The sequence below is a fragment of the Anguilla rostrata genome, chromosome 16 (genome assembly GCF_018555375.3).
Source record: "Anguilla rostrata isolate EN2019 chromosome 16, ASM1855537v3, whole genome shotgun sequence".
Taxonomy (NCBI): domain Eukaryota; kingdom Metazoa; phylum Chordata; class Actinopteri; order Anguilliformes; family Anguillidae; genus Anguilla; species Anguilla rostrata.
In genome coordinates this window covers 8812109-8839190 of record NC_057948.1, presented here as the reverse complement: position 1 = coordinate 8839190, position 27082 = coordinate 8812109, and the positions used below count along the sequence as shown (strand labels likewise).

At 44.6% G+C, this 27082-nt stretch overlaps 1 protein-coding gene across 3 annotated transcripts in view; it reads right to left on the bottom strand.

Moving 5' to 3' along the window:
- The window catches only part of LOC135241784 (diacylglycerol lipase-alpha-like), a 55759-nt gene that overhangs the window by 5786 nt on the left and 22891 nt on the right, over positions 1 to 27082 (bottom strand). For 2 of the 3 annotated variants that reach the window (XM_064312460.1, XM_064312459.1), the window contains exons 5-19: positions 25295 to 25433; positions 24284 to 24371; positions 22126 to 22440; positions 20096 to 20173; positions 19507 to 19631; positions 18182 to 18332; positions 17595 to 17678; positions 16169 to 16246; positions 15055 to 15135; positions 14197 to 14339; positions 13582 to 13650; positions 11034 to 11106; positions 10200 to 10405; positions 9922 to 10048; positions 779 to 921 (exon numbers count right to left, since the gene is read on the bottom strand). In XM_064312460.1, coding sequence (XP_064168530.1) covers positions 779 to 921; positions 9922 to 10048; positions 10200 to 10405; positions 11034 to 11106; positions 13582 to 13650; positions 14197 to 14339; positions 15055 to 15135; positions 16169 to 16246; positions 17595 to 17678; positions 18182 to 18332; positions 19507 to 19631; positions 20096 to 20173; positions 22126 to 22440; positions 24284 to 24371; positions 25295 to 25433 — 1900 coding nt within the window. The remainder of the gene's footprint in view (positions 1 to 778; positions 922 to 9921; positions 10049 to 10199; positions 10406 to 11033; positions 11107 to 13581; positions 13651 to 14196; positions 14340 to 15054; positions 15136 to 16168; positions 16247 to 17594; positions 17679 to 18181; positions 18333 to 19506; positions 19632 to 20095; positions 20174 to 22125; positions 22441 to 24283; positions 24372 to 25294; positions 25434 to 27082) is intronic. The other variant, XM_064312461.1, reaches the window with a different exon arrangement.

Genomic DNA, 27082 nt, shown 5'->3' with positions numbered 1-27082 from the left:
GACATTCATAATCTATATCTATTCATTAAGAGTGCAGGCTCCCGTCTTTCCTCTCTATGATTATCTATGAGAAGCCAACGCACCATTCATTTGTTATATAGCCTAGTTTGTTAAAAACCTCTTTGAGCGCGTGGGTTGGTAATTCTTTTTTTAATCCGCAGTAAATAACCACGTGACCGGCGTGAGCTCAGCAGGTCGTGCTCTGCGATAGATCTGCGTCGTGGACAGCATCGTATTTTTGGCGCATTTTAAGAAAAATTCCGTCTGGGGCAACAAGTTTCACTGATTTGCCAGTTATCATTACTGTAATTTGAATAAAGGAAACCATACCTTGCTAGCTAGCTAGTTCAAAGTAGAACTGAAAATGATTATGCTTATTATTGTGCTTATTATATCTAGTTAACTAAATGCAGAATATAATTTTTTTCCTCTAAAATCATGTTGACATAAAACGTTTTTTTTTGTTTTTAGAGCGAAAGTTAGATTTTTTATGTCGTTATGCTAAGTAAAATTCATTAGTAGTTTTGAGTTTTTCTAACGATGTAAGTTATCTGAACTAATGAATACTATTTCGCATGCTTTGAAGTAAGTGAACAAATACAGATAAGAAAAAAATCACGAATGTCGAAATGGTCTTGGAAACGTTCTTACACGCAGTTCACGATCAAATATGATCATACGCGTATTTTGGGAATGAGGCTCGTCGTTTGGATGTCGAACTGCAGACAGACACGCAGATTTTGACTACCACAGAGCCTCCCCCTCCCCCAGCACCTACCGGACACTGCTGTTCCTGCGCAGGTTTGGATTCGGGGGTCCCAGGAAGAAGGAGTCGGGGGCCAGGTCCACCTCCGTGGGGCTCACCATGATCTTGGCGGCCGACAGCAAGGCCGTCTTCCCCTTGTTGTAGTTCTCTAGAACCTTTCCGGGCCGCAAAAAGAAAAAGGCGGAGTCACTACGCTGAGGACAGAATCGCGGGGACTGGATGAGACGAACGAGCAGGCCGGGGAAAGATGGAGGAGAAGATCGGATGGAAGAGGCGTAATCAAACAGCGGCGGAAACAGAAATCAACCTCCGTTCCATTTTCGGCACGAGAAAAAGTCGACAGGTTCAGCGAGCGCCGAAAACATTAGTACAGCGTCAAAGAAAATCAATCTGCGGGCAGAGGAAGACGAGCTAGACTACGTCCTGAGAGAGGGAGAAAGATGAGGATAAATGGCTGAGTAAAAAGAAAGAAAGACATTGGAAGTAAATGGAGGATGACCAAGAAGGGAGGAAAGGACCTAAATTAAAGCTTTTGGTTGGTATTGGTCCTCAAAGCAATAAATAAGCATTTAAATTCTGAAACCAAGAGCATTTTAAAGTTTAGGCCAGGGGTCCCCCACTGTGGACCCAGCGGCTCTCCGGGACCGGGGCTGGGGACCCTAGCAGATACTGCAGCTCTCTGGGACCGGGGCTGGGGACCCCTGGGTAAGAGATTTCCTTACACTGGAGCCTTTTGGCTAATAGTAACGGTGCACAACAAGGGCCCGTCTGGTTTGAAATATTCACACCAACTTCTGCCCTTTTATGTCATGCTTTTTCTCCCCTGTTTTCCCCTCAGTTTTGAACGAGGAGTCATATTCAGCACCTGCATTCTCACTAATGGCTGAAACCGCCGCTATACATTCAGGAGAGAGCAGACATGCACCTGCTGTCTGCTGGCAGAACCGCCACCTCATGCGCTGCTCGAGGGAGCATGCTGCTGCCACCAGGCCGACCAGCAGGGGTCACTGGTGAGCAGTGAGACATGGCCATTCCTCCTTGGAGGGTGGAACATTCAGTATGCAATATTTAACATGCTACCCGCATTCATTGGCTATTTTAATCTCTCTGGGTGTGTGGTATGCCTGGTCATGTGTTGTAATGGTTATTTAAGGAATGTGATTGGACATAATAAAGGATTGTGTGTCTGTAGCAACCATAACATGCTGAAGGAAGTGCCGTGTTATTGGCAACCTGCTCAAAATGGGTCGAAGTTAACAGCCGTAATATAAAAACGACTTCAGCAAGCGGGACCGAGAGAGGACTTTCAATGTGACAACTTTGCTTGTCCAGCCGCCTGACACACTAAACCTGGCCGGCTCAGCCGTTTCCATGGCACCCGCTTTGCCAGGCGCGACCGAGGCTGGCGGCTCCTCGTCAGGCGGAACTCAGGTGCGCGATACCTGCTCGCCGTCGTCCACGATAGAGCGATGCACTTCTCCTCTCGGAGTCAAAGAGTCTGCTGGTTTTTGCTTTCGCCTTTAAATCATCGATGGACTCTGACCCAAGAAACCAGGCAGGGGGAGTCAGTCGACTAAAGCAGTTGATCACACAGTGAAGTGCTGAGTAGTAGTGAACGCATCCACACCCAATGGCTTTCCAAGTCCAAAAATGAATGCCAGTTGTCTACGGTACAAAATAATTAACTTTCATCCAATTTGCCCCCTGGCATCTTGCCATCCATTGGCAGGCCTTATTACTTGGCGTATAACTCCTTGTTATGCTTCATTACACCACCCCCCCCCCCCCACCCCACCCACCCACCCATAGTCTTAACTTTGTGTGTGACTGATATCCATGGTTGTTTCCAGTTTCCTGTTTCCAGGCGGGCAGTTAGGTCTGTGCAATGCATGATTCAGATGAAAAGTTGGAATTATCTTTGGGGCAGTCTTCATTTTGAATCGTTTCTGCCTAGTAACAGGTATGGAGTTTTATGAACTGCAAAACAGGTGGAGCTGTTATGTGCTAAAATGCCTTGCCATGAAGTAAAAGAAAGCCTTTTGGCTGGCTCAAATAAGTAGATGGTGCTCACGTTCCATTAGGTAGTCTTTTCATTAATTATAACCAGCCAAAACCATTTTTATGGGTTTGATTGCATAATTCATGAGTTTCCATCTCAGGATCTTAAAGTGTTTTACAGTGGAGGAGGAAAACTCACCAGCAATGTGCAATACCACCTGATGCAATGATACAGGACAGTGACTTTGCACCAAATGGACAACCACACATCAGCTGATGTGGAGAGACAGGGATTGTTATAATTTAATTCTTAAGGTTCCTAATAAGGTATAATGACTTGAACCTATAGCACTATGAGCTTGACCAGGTTAACATTACAGCACTATGAGACTGACCAGGTTAACCTTACAGCACTATGAGCCTGACCAGGCTGACCTTACAGTACTATGAGTCTGACCAGGTTAACCTTACAGTACTATGAGCCTGACCAGGTTACCTTACAGTACTATGAGCCTGACCAGGTTAGCCTTACAGTACTATGAGCCTGACCAGGTTAACCTTACAGTACTATGAGCCTGACCAGGTTAACCTTACAGTACTATGAGCCTGACCAGGTTAGCCTTACAGTACTATGAGCCTGACCAGGTTAGCCTTACAGTACTGTGAGACTGACCAGGTTAACCTTACAGTACTGACAAGGGCCTTACCACATAGCTGACGGCCTTACAGTACTAGAGCCTGACCGGTAGCCTACAGTACGTGAGACTGACCAGGTTAACCTTACAGTACTATGAGTCTGACCAGGTTAACCTTACAGTACTATGAGCCTGACCAGGTTAACCTTGCAGTACTATGAGCCTGACCAGGTTAACCTTTACATTTTATTCAGCAGAGGCTTTTTATCCAAAGCGACGAATAGTCTGTGCAAACCGAAGGAGCAAACAGAAAAGGGCCTTCCCCAAACTGTTGGGAAAGCACAGAATCGTCAAGAATGTGACCGCATGTGATAGCATTAAGATTTTCTTTCACTGGAACTAAGGGGTTCAGTCAAACTGAAAAACAGCCCCAGACCAAGGGGTGTCCAGATGCTTTTAGTCATAAGTCATATAGTGTACCATTATACTCAGATACAAATTAAAGAAATTGCTGAAGTTGTTAAATTGTTAGTTTTTCAATTATTTTCTGTTGGAAATAGAACATTCAGCCAACACAACAGAACATTGAACTGGCTTGCGTATACATTTGGAATGGCGATAAGGCCTGTTTTTGCTGGAGCTACTTCATGGCTGTGATTTGCACCATTTCACTGTTACGTCACAGCAAAAACAATCAACACTCTCTCTACCAATCAGAATAGAGTGTTTAACCAAGCGGTGGTATCGGCCGGGATAAAACACAAGTTCCCAACGGACCCTTTTGCCAGCACCACAGTGGCTGGGTGGTTTCCCCGCTCTCCACAAATGTACATCTCCTCCGGATAAGAGCGACTGGCAAGCGATCGCAACGCAGTGGGCGGTCGGTCACGGATAAGGACTCGCTCTACTCACCGAGGCTCTAACAGCGCAACCAAACTGTACTGGAATGAGCTACGCTGGCACGCTTTCTGTCGGAGAGGCGTTGGTGTAATGTGAACTACTGTACAAGCGTTAGACACGCATGATGGAAATTAATGAAAAGAAGGTCTGTCCAATGATTTTGCAAATGGGAGGTGCATCTGCCTTTTCCTATTTGTCGACTGCCTCTTGATCTTCCTGGTCTTCTCCTGTTAACATTACTGCCCACCAGCTGGACCCTTCTGAGTGTGTACTGAACACTGCACCTGGAAATCTTAAGCTTCTTTGCAATTTCTCATGGGGAATAACTTTTTTGTCGAAATGTTTACTTGGCCCCACATATCTAAGCCTAACTCCTTCTTTGCCATATTTCTTGCAACTTTAGTGCCTATTTCACTATGGACTAATGGCTTAGGACTATTAAACTACCAGGGGTTAGAAAAAACTTAAGGTAGATCAGATTTTACTCTATTTAATTACCCCTTCATCTCCATCCTACCTCCCATTTAGCAAAATGACTGGACAGACTCTCAACAAATAATTTAATTTTAATTAAAGTCAAAGGAGACTATTTCAAGGAAAGTCATGCCCAATATTATTTTTAAGTAAAAGTGCCCTTTTTGTGTTATTGCAGATAGAAATTGAAAGAAAGGGTTAGTACTTTGGTTTGTTAATAAATATATGGGCAGATATTAATTGAATTCTTCTCTACCTAAAGTAAAAATAAAAAATAAACCACAGGTGACCTAATTTTTTGGGACTGTACTGTATATGAATAGGTATAAAATCCGCTGTCCCAAACATCAGAGACACTGAATGGACAGGAAAAATAACCAGACTGACTAGTAACCAAATAACTGAACACACCAACTGGCAGATATGTAGACAAGCATGTGATTTACTGACCAACTGACACAACATAGTGACACACAGATTCAGACCAATGAGTGACATGGGTACATGCAAAAGAAGAGCGTCCACCAACCCTGGTCCCAGAGAGCAGCAGTTTTGGGTTTTAGTCTTAACTTGTAAATCAGCAACCGATTGAGACCCGGGAAAACAGGCAAAGTGAGTTCACTGAGCAATCTGAGAAACCGTTCTGACTGAATTATGAAACTATATCAAGCCTTTTCCATTCAGATGAGATTTTTCATTAATTTTTTTCTATGTTGAAGGCAAGTTCTTACACTGCCCTCAACAGTAGGACTTCAAGGCGATCATACTCACATGCATTAAAAAAGAAAGCAAGTTACGTTAAGTAACTTGCCATTCATATTTCAACCAATCAGCAGTGTGACCGCTTACTGGGCAGCCAATCAGACGTGACCTTGAAGTGAATGTCCACGCAAAACAGGCAAGGCATGCTGGAACTCCCGCTCTTGCTTTTAGAAGAAAAAAAAACACTATACTTAAGAAATTCTATTAATATCCTGCTTATAAATTTGAAATAAAGCGATTATTAATCGTTAACTTGTGGATTAACAAACATGTAAGAAAAAAAGCGATTACACAGGGTCAGTTCAGAGAAACGGTGGAAAAAAAAAAAAAATATTCCACAGTTGTCCGGGACCAGTGACGGGGACCCCAGTTATAGACACAGACACATCGACATGAGGACAGGAAATGCACAAGTAGGCCCAAGAATTACAGCACTCACACCTCAACGCATGAAAATGACTTTTAATTCAGGAGTACAAAGACAAATGACACAAAGGCACAAAATAATTAAGGCTACTGTAAACAGTTTTCATAACACAGTGGAATGAACGTGCAGAACCTTGATAATGAAATGTTTTCACGTTGGTTAAACGATGACTCCATGCTGGCGGTAAGATGCAAGTGACACACGAGTGACTGGTTTTGGGGTGGAGGTGGAGCACTAATAGCTTCGCCTCCCGCCGTGCAGATGGAGAGAGGGAGTGTCGAGGCGCGTCTAAAGGGAAACGCCTCCAGGGAAAAACCATCAAAATGTTGAAAACGGTAAATGGAGGATCTCCCCTGGTTCCCAGTTCAATTTGCTAGCTTCTTTTTTTTGGGTATTCACGGTTAAAATGGCAGCGGCCTTTGCTTACAAACACGCCAGAGCAATGTACCATGGGATTGCTGGCTTGCGCAACAGTTCTCATCATTTTGAGATCATGTGTTTGTACAGTGGCCATGCCCGTTGAGTGAATAAACCAGGGTTCTGAAGTTAGCCTCAGTCTACAGAGAGGAAACCTGAGCCATTCGAAAGAGGAAAGCACATTTCATACAATAGATTTCCTTATAATATACGCTAAAGCTAATGAGTACCTGATTCATATCAATGCATGAATGCCAGAGCAATGCAATGTAATCTGTGTTAATCCCATGATTCCATGCATTCATAATCTCCAGCAAGAAGTGTTCAGCAGCAGCTGTGGAAGGCACAGAATGACTGTGAAGGACAGAACAGCATGCAGTCCCCGCACACTGGGATTATAGAACTTTGTGATAATCACAGACCCCAAACACTGGGATTAGGAGGGAGCTTTGTGAAAATCACAGACCCCAAACACTGGGATTAGGAGGGAGCATTGTGAAAATCACAGACCCCAAACACTGGGATTATTATGGAACTTTGTGATAATCACAGACCACAAACACTGGGATTACGAGGAACTTTGTGATAATCACAGACCCCAAACACTGGGATTATTATGGAACTGTGTGATAATCACAGACCCCAAACACTGGGATTAGGAGGGAGCTTTGTGAAAATCACAGACCCCAAACACTGGGATTATTATGGAACTTTGTGATAATCACAGACCCTAAACATCTGGATTATGTGGAAATGTGGAAGTCACAGACTTTAGAGCGTAAGATCATGATGGGAAATATGAGTGTCACAGACCATATAGGATCCCATAGGAAGCTCAGCCAAGTAGGTAATGCAAGGAAAAGACAAGGTGGCGACAGTTCCAAGGCTTCAGTGGCCTTGGTTACCGCTGACCTGTACATAACAGTGTTTGGCAGTACTGTATCAGTGAGTACTGACTAGGCTGCACTTACAACTATACAAGTCTCCTAAGTATGCCAATATGTGGTCTGTCTCGACTGAAACTGGTCCTGTTTTTGTGAACAGGCATTTCAAGCCACAGATTTGCAGCAAACAGGAACAGTCTCAGCTGTGGATATAAGGATTAGACGCAAATTAAACAATTATCAAATTGTTGGATTTTGACCATTTGAATGATTGGATTTTGACCATTTCAATCATTTTGCAAATGATTCAAATATAAAGATAAGGACAAGAGTTTCACAAACATCTCAGTTGAGTTACCTATGAGGAGAAAAGAACGGAGGAAAAAAGGAGAGAGAGACAGTAGAGAGATCACCTGACTGGGAGAGAAAGATCTGTATTAGTTATTCAGAGGTCAGGGCCATACCGATTGGGAGGGAGAGGGTGCTGTATTAGATATTCAGAGTTCAGGGCTGGACTGATTGGGAGAGAGAGGGGGCCGTATTAGATATTCAGAGTTCAGGGCTGGACTGATTGGGAGAGAGAGGGGGCCGTATTAGTTATTCAGAATTCAGGGCCATACTGATTGCAAGAGAGAGGGGGCTGTATTAGTTATTCAGAGTTCAGGGCTGGACTGATTGAGAGAGAGAGGGGGCTATATTAGTTATTCAGAGTTCAGGGCCAAACTGATTGGGAGAGAGAGGGGACTGTATTAGTTATTCAGAGTTCAGGGCTGGAGCCAGGGGGAGTGTGTCTGATTCAGAAGGGCTTGAGGAAGCTGTAGAGCACTGTGAGGGGGTGGAGGGGAGGTTTTTTGGGGAGGGTAAGTGGCTAGAGTTGGCCAGGCAACCCCCATCCTCCATCTCCCCTGGGTCTGTCTCTGTATCAAACTCATTGGCTGCCCAGCTTTGCAGAACCTGTGGAGACACCAACACACTGACTAAAACACAACAGCACACAGACTAACACAAATACACTAAAACATACTGACTAAAACACTACAGCACACAGACTAACACAAATACACTAAAACATACCGACAAAAACACTACAGCATACAGACTAACACAAATACACTAAAACATACTGACTAAAACACAACAGCACACAGACTAACACAAATACACTAAAACATACTGACTAAAATACAATAGCACAGACTAACACAAATACACTAAAACATACTGACTAAAACACAACAAAACATGCAGATTAAAATATATCAATACACTGACCAAAACATACCAACATACAGATGAATACAAATGTCCTGAAACACACCAAAACACTAAGTATGGGTATTGTTTAGATTTTGCTGACACCAGTGCTAAAACGATAATGGTTCAAAAGTCTAAACGGTAACGAACCAATACCTTATTTAAAATAAAGAGTAAACGATGACATTAAAGAACGTCTAAAACATACCAACACGCTGAATAATACAAATGTACTAAAACACGCTGATGCATTGACTAAAACATACCAACATGCTGTTTAATAACGTATATCTGAAAATGACACCAAAATGACTAAAACCAAAACACCGACCAAAAAATACCAGCACAGTGACTCAAACACATATACTAAAGTATACCTAAACAAAAACAAAAGAAAATCTAAGACATACTAACCAAATCACACACACTAGCACACTGACACACTGTCTCTAACCTTGATCCCACCAGATCAAGGTTAGAGACAGGACAAATATGAATACAAACTAAAAATGAATACACTAAAACATGTAAACTAAAAACACACCTTTTATGCATAAACACATCAGTACTGATTACACAAAGACACTAAAACACACCATTGCAATAACTAACAGACACACAATCTAAAACACACAGACCAACACCTGAATCAATACACTCACACTGACTAAAACACACAAACACACCGTCTCTCATGCACATACAGCAGCAATACGGCTAAAAGACACAAGGGAACCCGTACACACATGCAGGCACTGTCACTCAAACAGACATATGAACACACACACACTTGAACACGCACATCGACATTCACCCTTTTTCCAAGTGCGCACTAGCTCACACATAAGGTACCGCTGGACTCCTATTGTATTTGGCCAGACTGACAAGCAGCCATTGTGACCACTTGTAATAGTTCCTACTCAAACACTCGTGAAACAGCACCCCCTACAGGGTACTGTATGCAATATAAGGCTGATGGAAAGCAGCTGCTGGTACAGTAGAGAATGTGACAGACAGGATGGATCCTCCTGTAATGAAAGAGTCAGAGCTTCCCTGTTTGCATAAGCACCAAAGTTAGCCTCCCGACTAGACATGTCCCCAGGACGTCTGCGTATGCACGAACAGACACACACTCTCTGCGCACGCATGAACACACACACACAGGCTGTGCACGCACGAACAGACACACACTCTCTGCGCACGCATGAACACACACACATAGGCTGTGCACGCATGAAAACATACACACCCCATGCATGAACACACACACACATGCTGTGCACACATCTCACACATACTGACACACACACACTCGCTACCTTTCACACATGCAATGACACACACACACACTCTCTTTCTCTCACACACACACAGAAAATATCTCACACACACACACACACTCACCTTATTGAGGCCTTCCATCACCATATGGGGCAGGTGCTCGTTCAGCATGGCGGGGGAGATGATGACCTCGTCGAAGGCCTTGTTATCCCCCCAGAGAGCGGAGTAGGTGGGCTCCTCCTGACCACAGCTGCAGAGGGGAGAAAAGACCCCTGGAACCAAAGCAGCTCTGTGGCCTACAGCCGACCAGCAGTGTGCCACAGTGTGGAAAATCCCTGAGCCCTCCTTCAGCCCCCCCCCCCACCGCATCCACCCCGCCCCGCTCCTCTCCCCGCCCTCACCAGCTCTCGGCGGGGTGGTTGTGCACCACGTGGATGATCTTGCCGGGGGGGTAGAGGGGGGTGGAGGAGGACAGGGCCATGCTGAGGTCACTGGGGTGCAGCCACAGGCGGGCGCTGGGGGCGGCGTCCCCTGGGGCCTGGGGGGGGTCGTCCACCGGCAGCTCCGATTTGGGGATGCACTTTGTGCCCCCCATGATGATCCTCCACTGGGACGGACAGACAGACAAGTGGAGACAGACAAACAGACAAACAGGCAGAGACAGACAGACCAGCACAGAGACAAACAGACAGACAGACAGACAGATTAGAATCGGTTTTCACTGACCAAAGATTTACACTGAGCAAAATGCCCATACTTAGCGCCCACACTGATGCTACTCCTGGCTGTGATCTTAACTGAGCAGAACAACAGAATCAATTCGACCTCTGTGGTCACCGTTCGGTGGCTCGCTACATAACTGGCATGACCCCTCTGTGTGTGGGTCACCAATTTACTTTGGTAAAACAGTCAACAATTATCTCAGGTCAAATGCACTGAAAGAATGGCAAGCTCTTAGCCGTTGAGCCTGTGTACAATTTCAGCATTCATGAGCTGAGTTTTCATACCAGCAAACTCATAACGGTTCTTAGTGCTCCAGGGGTCAGTCACAGAGTGTTGCGTGTTAGAGTCAGTCACAGAGTGTTGTGTGTCAGAGTCAGTCACAGAGTGTTGTGTGTCAAAGTCAGTCACAGAGTGTTGTGTGTCAGAGTCAGTCACAGAGTGTTGTGTGTCAAAGTCACTCACAGAGTGTTGTGTGTCAGGGTCAGTCACAGAGTGTTGTGTGTCAGACTCACCTTTGGCTTGTTGCTCTTCTGTAAAACCTCCAGTAGGTGGCGCCTGAAGCCTTCCAGCTGAGAGAGGCCAAGCCTGAGTGGGAAGCAACAGACAGTTCAGCCACAGCAGGGGTGCAGGGGGAGGGGGGTCTACATCCGTTCAGGCAGTTAATGGCAACCTGCGCGCTTGATTACAGTAAAATCTAAAGCATTACCTGATATTTTACATACATTTATAGCTTGTGACTCACAGCCGTGAAGTGTTTTTGTGTCCCTACATGACTGGTTTTATTACGGTCTAATCTACAAGTGAACCGGTGTAGGGCTATAGAATTAATGAAGCAGGAAATGCCCCACATCTAAGCAACAAAAACTCAAAATAACTTTTCACTCTACCAGGAATAAATAGCATATATTTTAATTATTGTTTATAAACCCTTTTTTTGAAAAAACTTGCATTCAACCTAATATAAGTATTTGACCTGTGTTGTTTTAATCAATGTATGTCTTTATTCTGCTTTATTTCTTTATTTTATCGACGCTTTCGCGGTTTAAAGTGCTTTATGAGCCAGATAAGAAAAGCACTCAACAGTCATTATTATTATCATTATTATTATTTAAATTATCATTCTTTATTCTTTACCACGTGTGGAAGGAAACGGCTCTGCAGAGGACTTGGGCATGTTGTCATGGCAGTGAGTTTTGTTTTTAAACACAAGTCAACAGCAATGCATGCACAGCCGCCATTCCGCGCTAGTTATTTAAATAAAAATAAAAAAAAACATTTTAATAAAACCGCTCAGTGGCCTGGCTGTACTTGTACCCAAGCAACACTTCAGATTTGGTGCGAACAAGCCGTCTCACTAATTTACACTAACGCAATCTCAGTAACTGTCTGGAGAATTTGGGCTGCAGCACAGGAACATAATGAGTGGGGAATGGAGGATTTGGTAGGTCGCACTGCATATATTTCTGTGATGGAACTGCAGGTACATAACCTGGAAAATCGTGAATAATAAGTATCAATGAGTCATAATAATAAGATTAAATATTGTTGCTGTTATTTAAAAATATATTTTTTTTATCTCCAAAGACACCTTTTGAGGAAGTGAAAACCCTTTTGCTATTAGAATGTTTCAGTCAAAAAGGTGTTTTGAAAAAGCTTTATTAGTCAGAGAATCGTGACGTCCAGAGAACACAAGCTTCCTATTCATGCATCAAACTCACAAAGGGCAGAGAAGTTATTTTCAAAACCAATTCATTTGCAAATTTAGTAAGCAGATTTTGTTGAGACTTGTCTGAAATAAATAACACTTCTGTAAAAAAAAAAAAAAAAAAAAATGAATTTCAGGTAATCCAGAGAAGAATCTGTCCATTCAGATAGTTTTGCTGAAATGTGATATTTTTCTAAATATTCGCTGCTCATCCTAATAAAAAAGGTTCACCTTTGTGTGGTTTCAAAACGCCAAAAATGTATATTTGAAATATTCAACAGCAACATCTTTTCTTTTTCCAAATATAATCCTGTGGTTACTCGTGGACATACACAGAGCTTAATTTCATCGAGAACTACTTCTTCTACCAAAGAAAGCCAACTGCGTGTGTATCCGCACAAAGTCTTTCGTATGAAACTTGAGCGGAGGTGACGTGACTTTGGTGGAATGCGACTGTTTCTTGTAGTTTCAACACAGCAACTTGTAAGCAACTTACCTTATTAAGGCACAAAACAGCTTTGAAATTCACGGTCGAGATATTAATGGGTGTAAATTAAGTCATATAACAAAATGCGAAACTCCCTTAGGCTTATGTTAACTACATACCTTATTTTCTGGATAAATCTAAAACTATGGGGAAAAAAAACATTGGAAATCTGCAGAGGAATACCATGGCTCAAAAATGCTAACTCACTTCTGGGATTAAGGACTACAGCTGTAACACTCTGTACCATGTTTTGGTTGAGACTTGGTGCGCATATAGACAATTGGCGTATTTAAGAGGAAACGTACATTACATTACAGGCATTTAGCAGACGCTCTTATCCAGAGCGACTTTTTTTTTTACATAGCATTTTACATTGTATCCATTTATACAGCTGGATATATACTGAAGCAATTTAGGTTAAGTACCTTGCTCAAGGGCACAACGGCAGTGTCCTACCCGGGAATCGAACCTGCGACCTTTCGGTTACAAGTCTAGTTCCTTACCCACTGTGCTACACTCCGTCCTCTCAATAGCTCTCAATGAAACTGAGCTCTGTGGACGTTCGTGAGCAACGGCGAGATTATATTTGGAGACGTTGCTGTTGTATTGCGAATATCTAGAAAACTCATCACATTTCAGAAAAACTATCCGGATGGACAGATACTACTCTGGGTAGGTGGAAGCACACTTAACTTCATTTTTGGGTGAACTGCCCCTTTAAATATTGGCCCTGACAACAATGATTACAATGATTCTATTACTCATAATAGAATGATTCTATTACTCATAATTGAATGATTCTATTACTCATAATAGAATGATTCTATTACTCATACTGTAGACTACAGACAGGCAGCTAACAACGCACCTGGGGACCAGGTCTTTCCCCAAAACCACAGCAGTGACAAACTCTTTGGAGATCTCCATTGCATCCTCACTGGAAGGGAGGGAGGGGGGTGAGAGAGAGAGAGAGAGAGAGAGAGAGAGAGTGGGGGGGGGATTTGCATTAGCAAACAAAATGGGGATGTAGTGTGAAATATGGTATGTCATGCTTAGGGGGTATCTAAATTGTGAAGGAAAACAGAACGTTCAAAAAAATTAAAATAAAACAGCTCCCAAAGGCCAAATAAGATTGTATTTGTGAGTTTGTCGTTCTGTGAAGTCACTGGTTAACTATGAGCATACCACATTTAAATTTGATGAACTGTGACACAATGCACTGTTCTGTGGGGGAGACCACATCTGTGTCACATGACCCTGCCGAATGCACTGGTAATAGATTACCTCTGTACGAACACAATATTAGATTCTCCTTTTTAATTTTAAGCTCTTCCTGAATGTCTGGCTACTAGAAAGCACTTTCATTTGTTTGTTCATAATATATTCATTGTGAGATTAATTTTACTGTAAAAGTGTTGAAAATCTCCTTTTAATTTTTTTTCCATTAGATTTGCTAAAAAACAAACACAGCTTCCTGTCTCACCTGAGCAGGCCACCAGGGGGCGAGTAGGAGTAGCAGTGCAGTGTGGGATACTGGGGGCGGAGCAGGAAGGAAAGGATGGCAGCTGTGCCCGCCCCCAATGAGTGCCCCACGATCACCAGCCCGTAGTGCATAGTGCCCTTTCCCTGAAATACACCAACAGACACAAGTCAGTGACCTTTCCCTGAAACACACCAACAGACACAAGTCAGTGCCCCTTTCCCTGAAATATACCAACAGACCCAAGTCAGTGACCTTTCCCTGAAACACACCTACAGACACAAGTCAGTGACCTTTCCCTGAAACACACCAACAGACACAAGTCAGTGCCCCTTTCCCTGAAACAGACCAACAGACACAAGTCAGTACTGTTTCCCTGAAATACACCAACAGACAAGTCAGTACAGTTTCCCTGAAACACATCAACAGAGAAGTCAGTACTCTTTCCCTGAAATACACCAACAGACAAGTCAGTACTCTTTCCCTGACATACACCAACAGACGAGTCAGTACTGTTTCCCTGAAATACACCAACAGACAAGTCAGTACTGTTTCCCAGAAATACACCAACACGCACATAACAAGCTTTACAAACCCCAGACACATTCACTGAAATGCCCTCACATTGCAAGCATTAAAAACCCAGACACATTCATTGAAATGCACTCACATTACAAGCATTACAAACCCAGACACATTCACTGAAATGCACGCACATTACAAGCATGACAAACCCCAGACACATTCACTGAAATGCACGCACATTACAAGCATGACAAACCCAGACACATTCACTGAAATGCACGCACATTACAAGCATTATAAACCCAGACACATTCACTGAAATGCATGCTCTCATACCAGGTCTCTGCCAAACGCTTGTGACAGAATCATATTCTGCTCCAGTTTCTTCTTAATGTACTCTGCAGAGAAAACCATACCCTGTGAGAGAGAGAGAGAGACAGAGATCTCAAAGGACTGAAATGGTTATTACTATTACTGTTATTGTCGTTTTTGCTTGTGACCAATTAATAAAATTGTCATTGACGTATTTCTTGTACTGAAAAAAAATTTAAAATGTCTTATGGAAATGATTGCTTTGGTAATAGTGTACCGATGTGTGGTCATGCCAAAAAAGAATATTTGATTTTTTTTTTTTTAATGGAGAGAGAGGGAAGGAGAGGGAGACAGAGCAAGTCAGCGAGAGAGTTCGAGAAATAGAGAGGGAAAGAGGGAGAGAGAGAGATTACCTAACCATGGTCAAAAATAGAAAACTTTGAAAAAATCCTGGCAATGTACAGGCTCAGCGAGCACAGTTTGGGCACCGGCCGGTACAGGCAGACACAGCTTCCCAAAGCTGTGCTCAGACTTCCTATTAAATGGTGCAAAATAATAAGATCAGCAAGAATGAGAAGAACAAGAAATGTTCTGCAATAAAATTACACAGGTTTTATTTTTATCTAATTTTTTAAAACTAAATTTCCTAAACCATCCTGACGAAGAGAAACTTCCCTAAGGGAGGAACACAGATGTGTGACTATTTTATTTTAACTGTAATTGTAATTGTATTTGTAGTAATTGGTGTTCATGTTGTACTTTTACTTATACTGTTATACTGCTTGTTTGTTTGATATATATTTCTTGTCTGCTTTGGCAATATGTACTGTGTGTGTTTCATGCCAATAAAGTATATGCAATAATATGCATAATATGCATTGGACTGAGAGAGTGAGAGAGAGACAAGGGGAGAGAGAGAGGGGGGGGGTGCAGTGAGGGAGTTTTTGGGGCCCACCTTCTGGCTGGGGAGGGGGGGGAGGTGCAGACAGTGAGGGAGTTTTTGGGGCCCACCTTCTGGCTGGGGAGGGGGGGAGAGAGGGGGGTGCAGACAGTGAGGGAGTTTTTGGGGCCCACCTTCTGGCTGGGGAGGGGGGGGAGAGAGGGGGGGTGCAGACAGTGAGGGAGTTTTGGGGCCCACCTTGTGGCCCAGCCAGGTGCCTTGGGGCTCGTCCACAGGCAAACGCTCCGCGTCTCCCGTCAAGTCAGTCAGGGCATCCTGAGAGAAACCGCACTTCTGTTAGCAACACTTCCCCAGGAAGAGAAACCGCACTTCTGTTAGCGACAGTTCCCCATGAAGAGAAACCGCACATCTGTCACGACACTTCCCCAGGAAGAGAAACCGCACATCTGTCAGCAACACTTCCCCAGGAAGAGAAACCACATCTGTTAGCAACACTTCCCAGGGAGGCAACACTCCCCAGGAGAGAAACCACTCTGTTAGACACTTCCCTAAGAGACCATGTTGTACGACACTTCCCCAGGTAGAGAAACCGCACATCTGTTACCAACACTTCCCCAGAAAGAGAAACCGCACATCTGCTAGCAACACTTCCCCACAAAGAGAAACTGCACATCAGTTAGCAACACTTCCCCACAAAGAGAAACCACACATCTGTTACCAATACTTCCCCATAGACACTGACCACACATCTAAAACACATCCCTATAGACAGAAACTACACACTGCCAGAGAGAAAAAACATCTCCACTCTACTGGGTGTTGATCAGCAGCAAGGTTGTACAGCTTCCATGAGATCATGTGATATGTTCCTGCCAATCACACGGAAGCTGCGAGGCCTTGCTGCTGATTGGCTGCCTTATGGACACCCAACTGATAACAGTGGTGAAGTCATTTCAAGTGGCTTCTGAAGTTTGGACGTTCACTTCCGTCCGCATGGGGTATAATTAAAGAAATAAAGACAAAAAGAAATGCAACACACCGCAAGACGACGATGGTAGTTAGCAAAAATTATCGCTGCGTTATGTTGCCCCGTCTGAATTCCAAAATTGAAACTATTCTACAGGAGAAGGGGTGGGCCATACTCATTTATCAGTTACTTAATATTTGTATATTGTTGGGTGTTTGCATTCTTGGGTCCAACCCCTGTAAGTTAGTAACACGTGACCAGAGAGAATACCCACATGTGCAGCACATTATTATACTAATGTTTAGTATATAAGTGTATATATATATATATAAGTATATATTTAAGTATATACTTAAGTACTTATAAGTATATAAGTATACATTAGTGACATCAGTCTTTGGACGACATTTCCATCTCAATGCGACAGTGAGTCTCCCTGACTTTATCATGAAGCGAGTCCACAGCCACAGACTCTCCTTACAGCTCTGCTTCTGAATTCAGCTTCCGTAAACGATTGATTAAAAACAAACGATAAACAATGAAAGAGCGCGTCGCCTCCACGGCGCGTTTACGCTGCGTCGTCCTACGGGACTAGCGTAAGCCTAGCGGTTCGGCCGACGCTGACGAGCTTGTTTTTTTTTTAAAGCCGTCACGGTCCCGATATTAGCAAGGTCGCCGGCGTGGTCCCAGGCTTACTTTGGGCGACAGGGTTCCCCGGATGCTGATGATCACCTTCTTCTTGTCGTGATCCACCGCCACGAAGAAGGGGGTCTCGTAAACCTGGCGAGCGGAGCGGGAGGTCAAACACGGGGCCGTGCACAGAAAGGGACGGCACAGAGCTGAACACGCCAAGCACACGCCACACTTAGCACTACGTCTCAGAAAACACTTCATTCCTAACTGTTAAAATGCATTTTTTTTTATTTTTCAAAGGCTTTTTTCCCTTTTTTTCTCTCCCGTTTGGAATGCCCAGGCCCTCTTTAAGGGATTAAATAGTCTCAGCTGATCCGTCGATTTTCGTGTTTCAGAGTTCGCCGATATTGAATGCGAGATCTTTGATGAATGACTGTGCACAGTAGAGCGAAAACCTATGTGTGATTGACAAGCAGTTCAGCCAATAAGAGATGGGAGAGTGGATTGTGGAATTTTTAACAGTTTTCCACCACCAAAAAACATAATCTATGAGTCTGTCATAATTGGAGATGGTGAGCTCTGTAACACTTGCTCTTCTCTGCTCATTCCTGGCTTTCCAGATCCTTCTGCCCCCCCCCCCTCCCACTCACATCATCGTGACAGGAAGTGTAGACGATGTGGACCTGCTTCAGGTCCTGGTCCAGGAAGTGCCTGCGGATGGCCAGCAGGTTACAGCCACAGCAGTTATCCTCCTCCACCGTCACAGACTGGGAGAGCTGAGAGCCTGATACCGACACACAGCTGCCAGAGACATACAGACACACAGCTCAGATACACAGACCCTGACACTGACACACAGCTGCCAGAGACATACAGACACACAGCTCAGATACACAGACCCTGATACTGACACACACACCCTGATACAGACACACAGCTCAGACACACAGACCCTGATACTGACACACAGCTCAGATACACAGACCCTGATACTGACACACACACCCTGATACAGACACACACACCCTGATACTGACACACAGCTCAGATACACAGACCCTGATACTGACACACACACCCTGATACAGACACACACACCCTGATACCGACACACAGCTGCCAGAGACATACAGACACACAGCTCAGATACACACACCCTGATACTGACACACACACCCTGATACAGACACACACACCCTGATACAGACACACAGCTCAGATACACATACCCTGATACTGACACATACACCCTGATACAGACACACAGCTCAGATACACAGACCCTGATACTGACACACACACCCTGATACAGACACACAGCTCAGATACACAGACCCTGATACAGACACACAGCTCAGACACACACACACCCTGATACAGACACACAGCTCAGATACACAGACCCTGATACTGACACACACACCCTGATACAGACACACAGCTCAGACACACACACCCTGATACAGACACACAGCTCAGACACACAGACCCTGATACTGACACACACACCCTGATACAGACACACAGCTCAGACACACACACCCTGATACAGACACACAGCTCAGATACACAGACCCTGATACTGACACAAACCCTGATACTGACACACATACTGACACACACACCCTGATACTGACACAAACCCTGATACTGACACACATACTGACACACACACCCTGATACTGACACACAGCTCAGACACACACAAACCCTGATATACACAAACAGTTCAGATACACAGACCCTAATACTGACACACACCCTGATACTGACACACACACCCTAATAATGACACAAACCCTGATACTGACACACACCCTGATACTGACATACACACCCTGATAGCACTGTGTCAGTGATTAGTGTGAGGGAGATCAGTGGGTCAGTGATCAGTGTGAGGATGAGATCAGTATGTCAGTGATCAGAGTGAGGTAGAGATCAATGTTTCAGTGATCAGTGTGAGGGAAAGACTCACGGACAGGAGCTAGCCAGGTGACAGAGCCCACAGCCAGGCTTCCTCAGGAGGTACATGGGCCAGCCGTACGCTGCCAGAGCAAACAGCATGTAGTAGCACACGTCCTTATACATGGCCATCTCAGCCTGGAGGAGAGGAGAGACACCATCACACACATACACACGGTACTGCACGCGCACACACACACACAGCACTGCACGCGCACACACACTCACACACACACACACAGCACTGCACGCGCACGCGCACACACACACACACACACACACACACACTCACTCACACAGCACACGCGCACACACACAAAGCACTGCATGCGCACACACACACACACAACACACTCTCTCACACACACACACACACACACACACACCACTGCACGCACGCACACACACACACACACACACACACAGCACTGCACGCACACACACACTCACTCAGAGCACACACGCGCACACACACATAGACAACAGTGCATGCACACACACACACCACTGCACGCACACACACACAAACGGCACTGCACACATACACACACACACACAGACAACAGTGCATGCACACACACACACACATAGGCTGGACTCACAGAATTCTTCAGGTCCAGGTACATGGTGTTACGGGTGACTGGCATTCCAGACAAAAAGGCTAGAATGTCATTGTTGGCCTGGAAAAGAACAACACATTTGTTGATACCTTGTTTCACCGTTTTCCATCCTTTCTTCTGTTTCCACCACCATCTGTCCTCTTCCCCTTCTGTTAAGGAACTGTTCATGTTTCCTTTTATTGCCAGAACCTGGCTCTGACAGTACAGTACAGAAGCAGGCCGTGCCACAGCGCCTGTACTGAGAGTGAATTAAAACTGAGCAAGCTCAGCCGTCTTTGTCTTTGGGCACAAAGAGGTTGTCCACATGATCTTTATAAATGCCCTTCCCACTCAACATTTCCCCCCCATAACCCTGTGGACTCCACAACCCGAGAGCTTGCTCACAGCCTACTGTGACGCAAGGAACATTGATGACAAAAGACAGCAAAAAGTACGGTCTGTCTTGTGCTTCCAATCACAAAAACATCACTAATTATATCAGTTGAAAGATCAAAAAGAAAGAACACACGGTAATGTGCATCTCTTTCAGACAAACGTGGCCAAGAAAAGCCCCAGGTTCAGAGGACAGGCAGGCTGTTCTCTAAGTTTAAAGTTGGTGAGCGATGGCTTTTGTGGTGTCATACAAGACATGTCATCAGTAAGGGAACGTTGAAAAGGAGCAGTGTCTGTCAGCTGCTCACCTAGCTCAGCTTGAACTGTTTTCTTACACTGTCAATGAAAAAAAATGTGAGGGAGAAATCAGTATGTAGTGTAGGTGATCAGTCTGAATGGGATATCAGTGTGGAAGCGATCAGTTTGCATGGAAGATCAGTTTGACAGTGATCAGTCAGAATGGGTGGGACATCAGTCTGTCAGTGACTATACATATATCAGTTTGAATACGAAATCCGAGAGTGGTCCGTTTGAATGGGAGATCAGTAAGTAATCAGATTGAATGGGAGATCAGTGTGTCAGTGATCAGTGTGAGGGGGTGATCAGTGTGTCAGTGATCAGTGTGAGGGGGAGATCAGTGTGTCAGTGATCAGTGTGAGGGGGAGATCAGTGTGTAAGTGATCAGTGTGAGGGGGGAGATCAGTGTGTAAGTGATCAGTGTGAGGATGAGATCAGTGTGTCAGTGATCAGTGTGAGATAAGTGTAGTGATCAGTTAGGGGGGGGGGGTGCGTGTGAGGGAGATCAGTGTGTAAGTGATCAGTGTGAGGGGAGATCAGTGTGTCAGTGATCAGTGTGAGAAGTGTAAGTGATCAGTGTGTAAGTGATCAGTGTGAGGGGGGTCAGTGATCAGTGTGAGGAATCAGTTGAAGATATCAGTGGTAGTGATCAGTGTGAGGGGGGAGATCAGTGTGTAAGTGATCAGTGTGAGGAGATCAGTGTGTCAGTGATCAGTGTGAGGGGGAGATCAGTGTGATCAGTGATCAGTGTGAGATGAGTGTAAGTGATCAGTGTGTAAGTGATCAGTGTGAGGGGGAGATCAGTGTATAAGTGATCAGTGTGAGATAAGTGTAAGTGATCAGTGTGTAAGTGATCAGTGTGAGGGGGAGGTCAGTGTGTCAGTGATCAGTGTGAGATAAGTGTAAGTGATCAGTGTGTAAGTGATCAGTGTGAGGGGGAGATCAGTGTGTCAGTGATCAGTGTGAGGGGGAGATCAGTGTGTAAGTGATCAGTGTGAGCAGTGATCAGTGTGAGGTGGAGGATCAGTGTCTAAGTGATCAGTGTGAGGCGGAGATCAGTGTGTCAGTGATCAGTGTGAGGCGGAGATCAGTGTGTCAGTGATCAGTGTGAGGGGGAGATCAGTGTGTCAGTGATCAGTGTGAGGCGGAGATCAGTGTGTCAGTGACCAGTGTGAGGCGGAGATTAGTGTGTCAGTGACCAGTGTGAGGCGGAGATTAGTGTGTCAGTGATCAGTGTGAGGCGGAGATCAGTGTGTCAGTGACCAGTGTGAGGCGGAGATTAGTGTGTCAGTGACCAGTGTGAGTACATGGGAAGAGGCATTAAAAAGCGTGATGTATCTTACACGAGCAGGTGGCGCCGTTATGACTCCGTTATGCCACTCCGTCGGAAACTCGCTGCCCGCGGAGAAAACGTGGCGACTTTCGACGTGCGCCCGATGAGCTTTGGACGCGGAGGCACCGCCGCTTGAGCCGATTTGCTGCCATTTCCTCCCTCCCTCTTTTGCTGCGTTGTTCTTTCTCACCTGATCCAAAATGGTTGACCGCTTGGCCCTCTGCCTCTGCCTCAACAGAACCAGGCCCGCGATGATGTCACTGGGCACAATGTCCAGGTCCCTGAAGAACTCCGCAAAAAGCATGGCTACCTCAGCGTAGGCATCCTGACAGGGGGGCGGACGGGTGAGGAAAGGGGGCGGGATTTTAGAATGTCACACGGGTTCTTAGAAAAGGATAATCACAACAGAGCAACTGTTCTTGGGTCAATAGAGCAGTGCCGTGAGCTTGTGGCTGCCACCGCTTGTCAATGGAACGATTCCTCTGGTTTGGAACTGCATCCTAACAATGCAGGTGCCGACTATAACCATAAGGCTGTACGGTCTATGAGCCAGACCTGGTTAACCTTACAGTACTATGAGCCTAATCAGATTAGCCTTACCGTCCGAAGACAGCAAGACTCATGCACCATTATTAACTTAGTTTAGTTTATTTTCATAATTTAGGTATAAATAGAGCCTTATGAAAGAAAAAAATCTACACAAATTCAAAATGATGTTGTTATCCTTTAGTTTGTGAACAAAATCATAAAATAATCATATGTTTCACTATGAATCAACTGTTTTGACTCATGAAACTCCCTTTGGCATCCTTTTAAAGTGGGAATTAGCATATTTTCATCACTATAGGGAGTGGCCATCTTGGGGTCCAAAAACCTATCCAAAACTGCCAAGAAAATGAATAACATGCTTTATGTCCGTTAAAAAGCATTTAAATTTGTCCATTTTCCACCAGAGCCCTGTCAGCCAGCACAGTCACTCAAAATATGCATTTATAGGGATAACAATAAAATGCTGCCGTAACTGGACTCCACAGTATTTAATTTATTGGGAACCCTGGAGTGTAGCACAGTGGGTAAGGAACTGGGCTTGTAACCGAAAGGTCGCAGGTTCGATTCCCGGGTAAGGACACTGCCGTTGTACCCTTGAGCAAGGTACTTAACCAGCATTGCTTCAGTATATATCCAGCTGTATAAATGGATACAATGTAAAATGCTGTGTAAAAAGTTGTGTAAGTCGCTCTGGATAAGAGCGTCTGCTAAATGCCTGTAATGTAATGTAATGTAATCTTCGGTTGCATGCCCTAGGATGAAATTTCTCTGTAGTGTGTTTCACAAACTTTTTACAAAACCTAGGCTATTTAAAATCAGTACAAGGAGAAATTTTACATTAATCTAACACATATCAGAACACATAAAATTTGAATAAGTGCGATATAAACATATATTTGCCAAATAGTGCAGTTTAGTAAATTAAAGCACAAGTTGGTCTGACCAATCGAAATTCCCGGGAAGTCGATATGAGAGATTTATTTTTAAGGGCATACGTTAGCCTTTTGTGGCATAATGTGGCTCTAAGTGGGTAATTCATGTCACAATAGACTTAAAAAAGTCTAATTAAGAACAATTAGTGTCAAATTATGAACAGTTAGCAGCTCTTTACAATACAGAGCTAGAGCTTGTTGCTATGGTTGGAACAAAAGCCAGCATAAACAGCGGGTACTCTGGACCAGGGTTGAGAAACACTGCTGAAGGCTACCACCATGTGTGGCGGTGTGCTGTGATTGGAGACTGTGTTGCCTAGGTCACCCAGTATAAAGCATGCCGCCACCAGCGCTACGAGCCTGACACGCCTACATGAGATCAGACCACCCAACCTCAGGAGATTTACTATTAAACAAAAGGGGCAGTTACTTCTGGTGACTCAAGATCTCGTATAGGTGGGGCTCCAAATGAACACAAAAATTCAATCCAAGAGCACTACTAACCTATCACATGAAACCGTCTAAAACTTGCTACAACCAATCACATTGTGGAATAAACAATCTAACTTCTCAATCCAGACGCTTTAGAGATAGAGGCTGATAGCCTGGTTATCTAAATACGGCATATTTGAGTGCGTGCCTAGGTAGTGCAGTCCTGCATGTGATCCAGCAGAGGGCGACACTCACAGACTGGGAGTCCTGAGCTCTGGTGCAGCACATGATTAGCTTGAGCCTCCTGGTCCAGCTGCTGGCCTGGCCTTCCTCTAACCTGTGTCTGACAGAGCGAGACCAGGGAGATCCTCATTATAATGCACACGTGGTGAGGCTGAGTGTGTAGGTGCATTTACACCTGAGTACACAGGTGTGACTGTACCTGAGAGTACAAGTGTACAGGTGAGGCTGAACACAAGGGCACAGGTGTACAGGTGAGGTTATATCTGAGTGTACAGGTGTGCCGGTGCACAGGTGAGGCTGTAACTGAGCATACAGGAGAGGCTGCAACTGAGTGTACAGGTATGCAGGTGAGGCTGAACCTGAGTGTACAGGTGTGCAGGTGAGGCTGTACCTGAGTGTACAAGTGTACAGGTACACAGGTGAGGCTGTATCTGAGTGTACAGGTGTACAGGTATGTAGGTGAGGCTGTACCTGAGTGCACAGGTGTGCAGGTGTACAGGTAAGGCTGTACCTGAGTGTACAGGTGTGCAGGTGAGGCTGTACCTGAGTGTACAGGTATGTAGGTGAGGCTGTACCTGAGTGTACAGGTGTGCAGGTGAGGCTGTACCTGAGTGTACAGGTGTGCAGGTGAGGCTGTACCCGAGTGTACAGGTGTACAGGTGAGGCTGTACCGGAGTGTACAGCTATGCAGGTGAGGCTGTACCTGAGCATACAGGTGTACAGGTAAGGCTGTACCTGAGTGTACAGGTGTGCAGGTGAGGCTCTACCTGAGTGTACAGGTGTACATGTGCACAGGTGAGGCTTGACCTGAGTGTACAGGTGTACATGTGCACAGGTGAGGCTGTACCTGAGTGTACAGCTGTGCAGGTGAGGCTGTACCTGAGTGTACAGGTGTGCAGGTGAGGCTGTACCTGAGTGTACAGGTGTACATGTGCACAGGTGAGGCTGTACCTGAGTGTACAGGTGTACATATGCACAGGTAAGGCTGTACCTGAGTGTACAGGTGTGCAGGTGAGGCTGTACCTGAGTGTGTAAGTGGTTAGGGTGCGCTTGCGTCTGCGTGTGGCCTTTAGCTTGACAAAGGTGCGCCCCGTGGGGTCGAAGGTACACAGGAGGGTGATGAAGAAACTGAAGATCACCAGCCAATTACATGCCACAATTCCTGAAAAGGAGGGGTTAGGGTTGACTGACAGCTGAGCATAGCCATACAGAGACAGGAAGACTGACATAACATCTGTTTTTGATGTGCCACAAGTAGGAAAAATAACGTGTAAAGACATCAATAATTGCTGTGTGCATACGTGAACAACATCTAAAGACATCCAAAATTGCTGATTACAGGTGTCGACAAGTTATAGAAAGCCAAAGGCGTGCCAAGAACTGTAAAAATCCCATCTACAGGTATCAGTGAGCACTGAATTAACTAGCCATGCAAAATATGCAGACCTAGGACAAAAAACAAAAATAAAAAAACAATAAAAAAAAAAAAAACAAGGAAAGATGATCCTGTTCTTGCAGCTTGCTATGTTAAAGTAACTACAAGATAACTTTAGCCTAAGATTTAGTTATGATAGGCTATAGCAGTGTTTCTCAACCCTGGTCCTGGGGACCCACTGCCCTGCATGTTTTAGATGTTTCCCTGCTCCAACACACCTGATTCAAATGAATGGGTCATTATCAGGCTTCTGCAGAGCTTGATGACGACCCATTCATTTGAATCAGGTGTGTTGGAGCAGGGAAACATCTAAAACATGCAGGGCAGTGGGTTCCCAGGACCAGGGTTGAGAAACACTGGGCTATAGGCTAACATGCTTAACAAAACATTGATCACAATGATTTTGGTGATCAGAGCAGCAGAGTGAGGTGTAGCCTACTAGGCCATATATGAGTGACTCCAGGCATGAAATTGCCACTCATGCAGAATGTTGTACTCTTTCAAAATCTGTATTCAAAACCGATTCTGTCATTGGTTGTTACACTCTGAAACGATCACTAATTAAACAGACATGCAGCAATTTCACACCTATAGCCTGTCTCACAGTGAACTGTGCGCAAGAAAATTCAGGGTTCTTAGTAAGCTTTACAAAGTAAGAAATCAGAATAGTCCATGGATGCACAAATCCGGACCTCGAATCCAAATCCGGCCCTGGTGTTCTTTTCCCCCCAGGTAAATTAACTGAACAATTACTGCCACAGTCTTCACACCCGACCCCCAGGTAAAGCGACGGTAGAAAACCAGCATTTCTCGGCCCTCGGGGACCATGATTTGAGTAACGGGGTATAGTCTACACGCTACATTTATCATTTCCTGTCTACAGCAGTAACAGGCCAACATTTTACAAGTAGCTATTACGATTAATTTATAAAAGTGATTCTGATTCGCTGATGTGTTTCAGCTATACAGTGAACTCTTAATGCTCCCACTGTAATTGCAATGAGAATTTATTATCCATACAGTCTGCCATCGAGACAATGTGCCAGCTCTTCCCTACATTAACCACACGTTATGTAGGCCTACACACCAATATTCTTTTATGAGCTATTTGTGAAACTTGGAGCAGTTAAATAACAGTATTTCTTTGATTAATGCTATTGACCAATGTTCAATTTTCACGTTGAACACAAATAGTGTGCTAGGTGATAGACAAAGAATATTACAAGCTTTTGACGGTAAGATTGCAAATTGTAACAGATAGGCCTAAGAATTTTTTCAGAGACAAGCTGAATGAATCCATTGAATCATATTCACGTTTTGAATTTATGTAGCTAGCATTTAATAGTGGCATAGTAAGTTACACTGGCATTCATCAT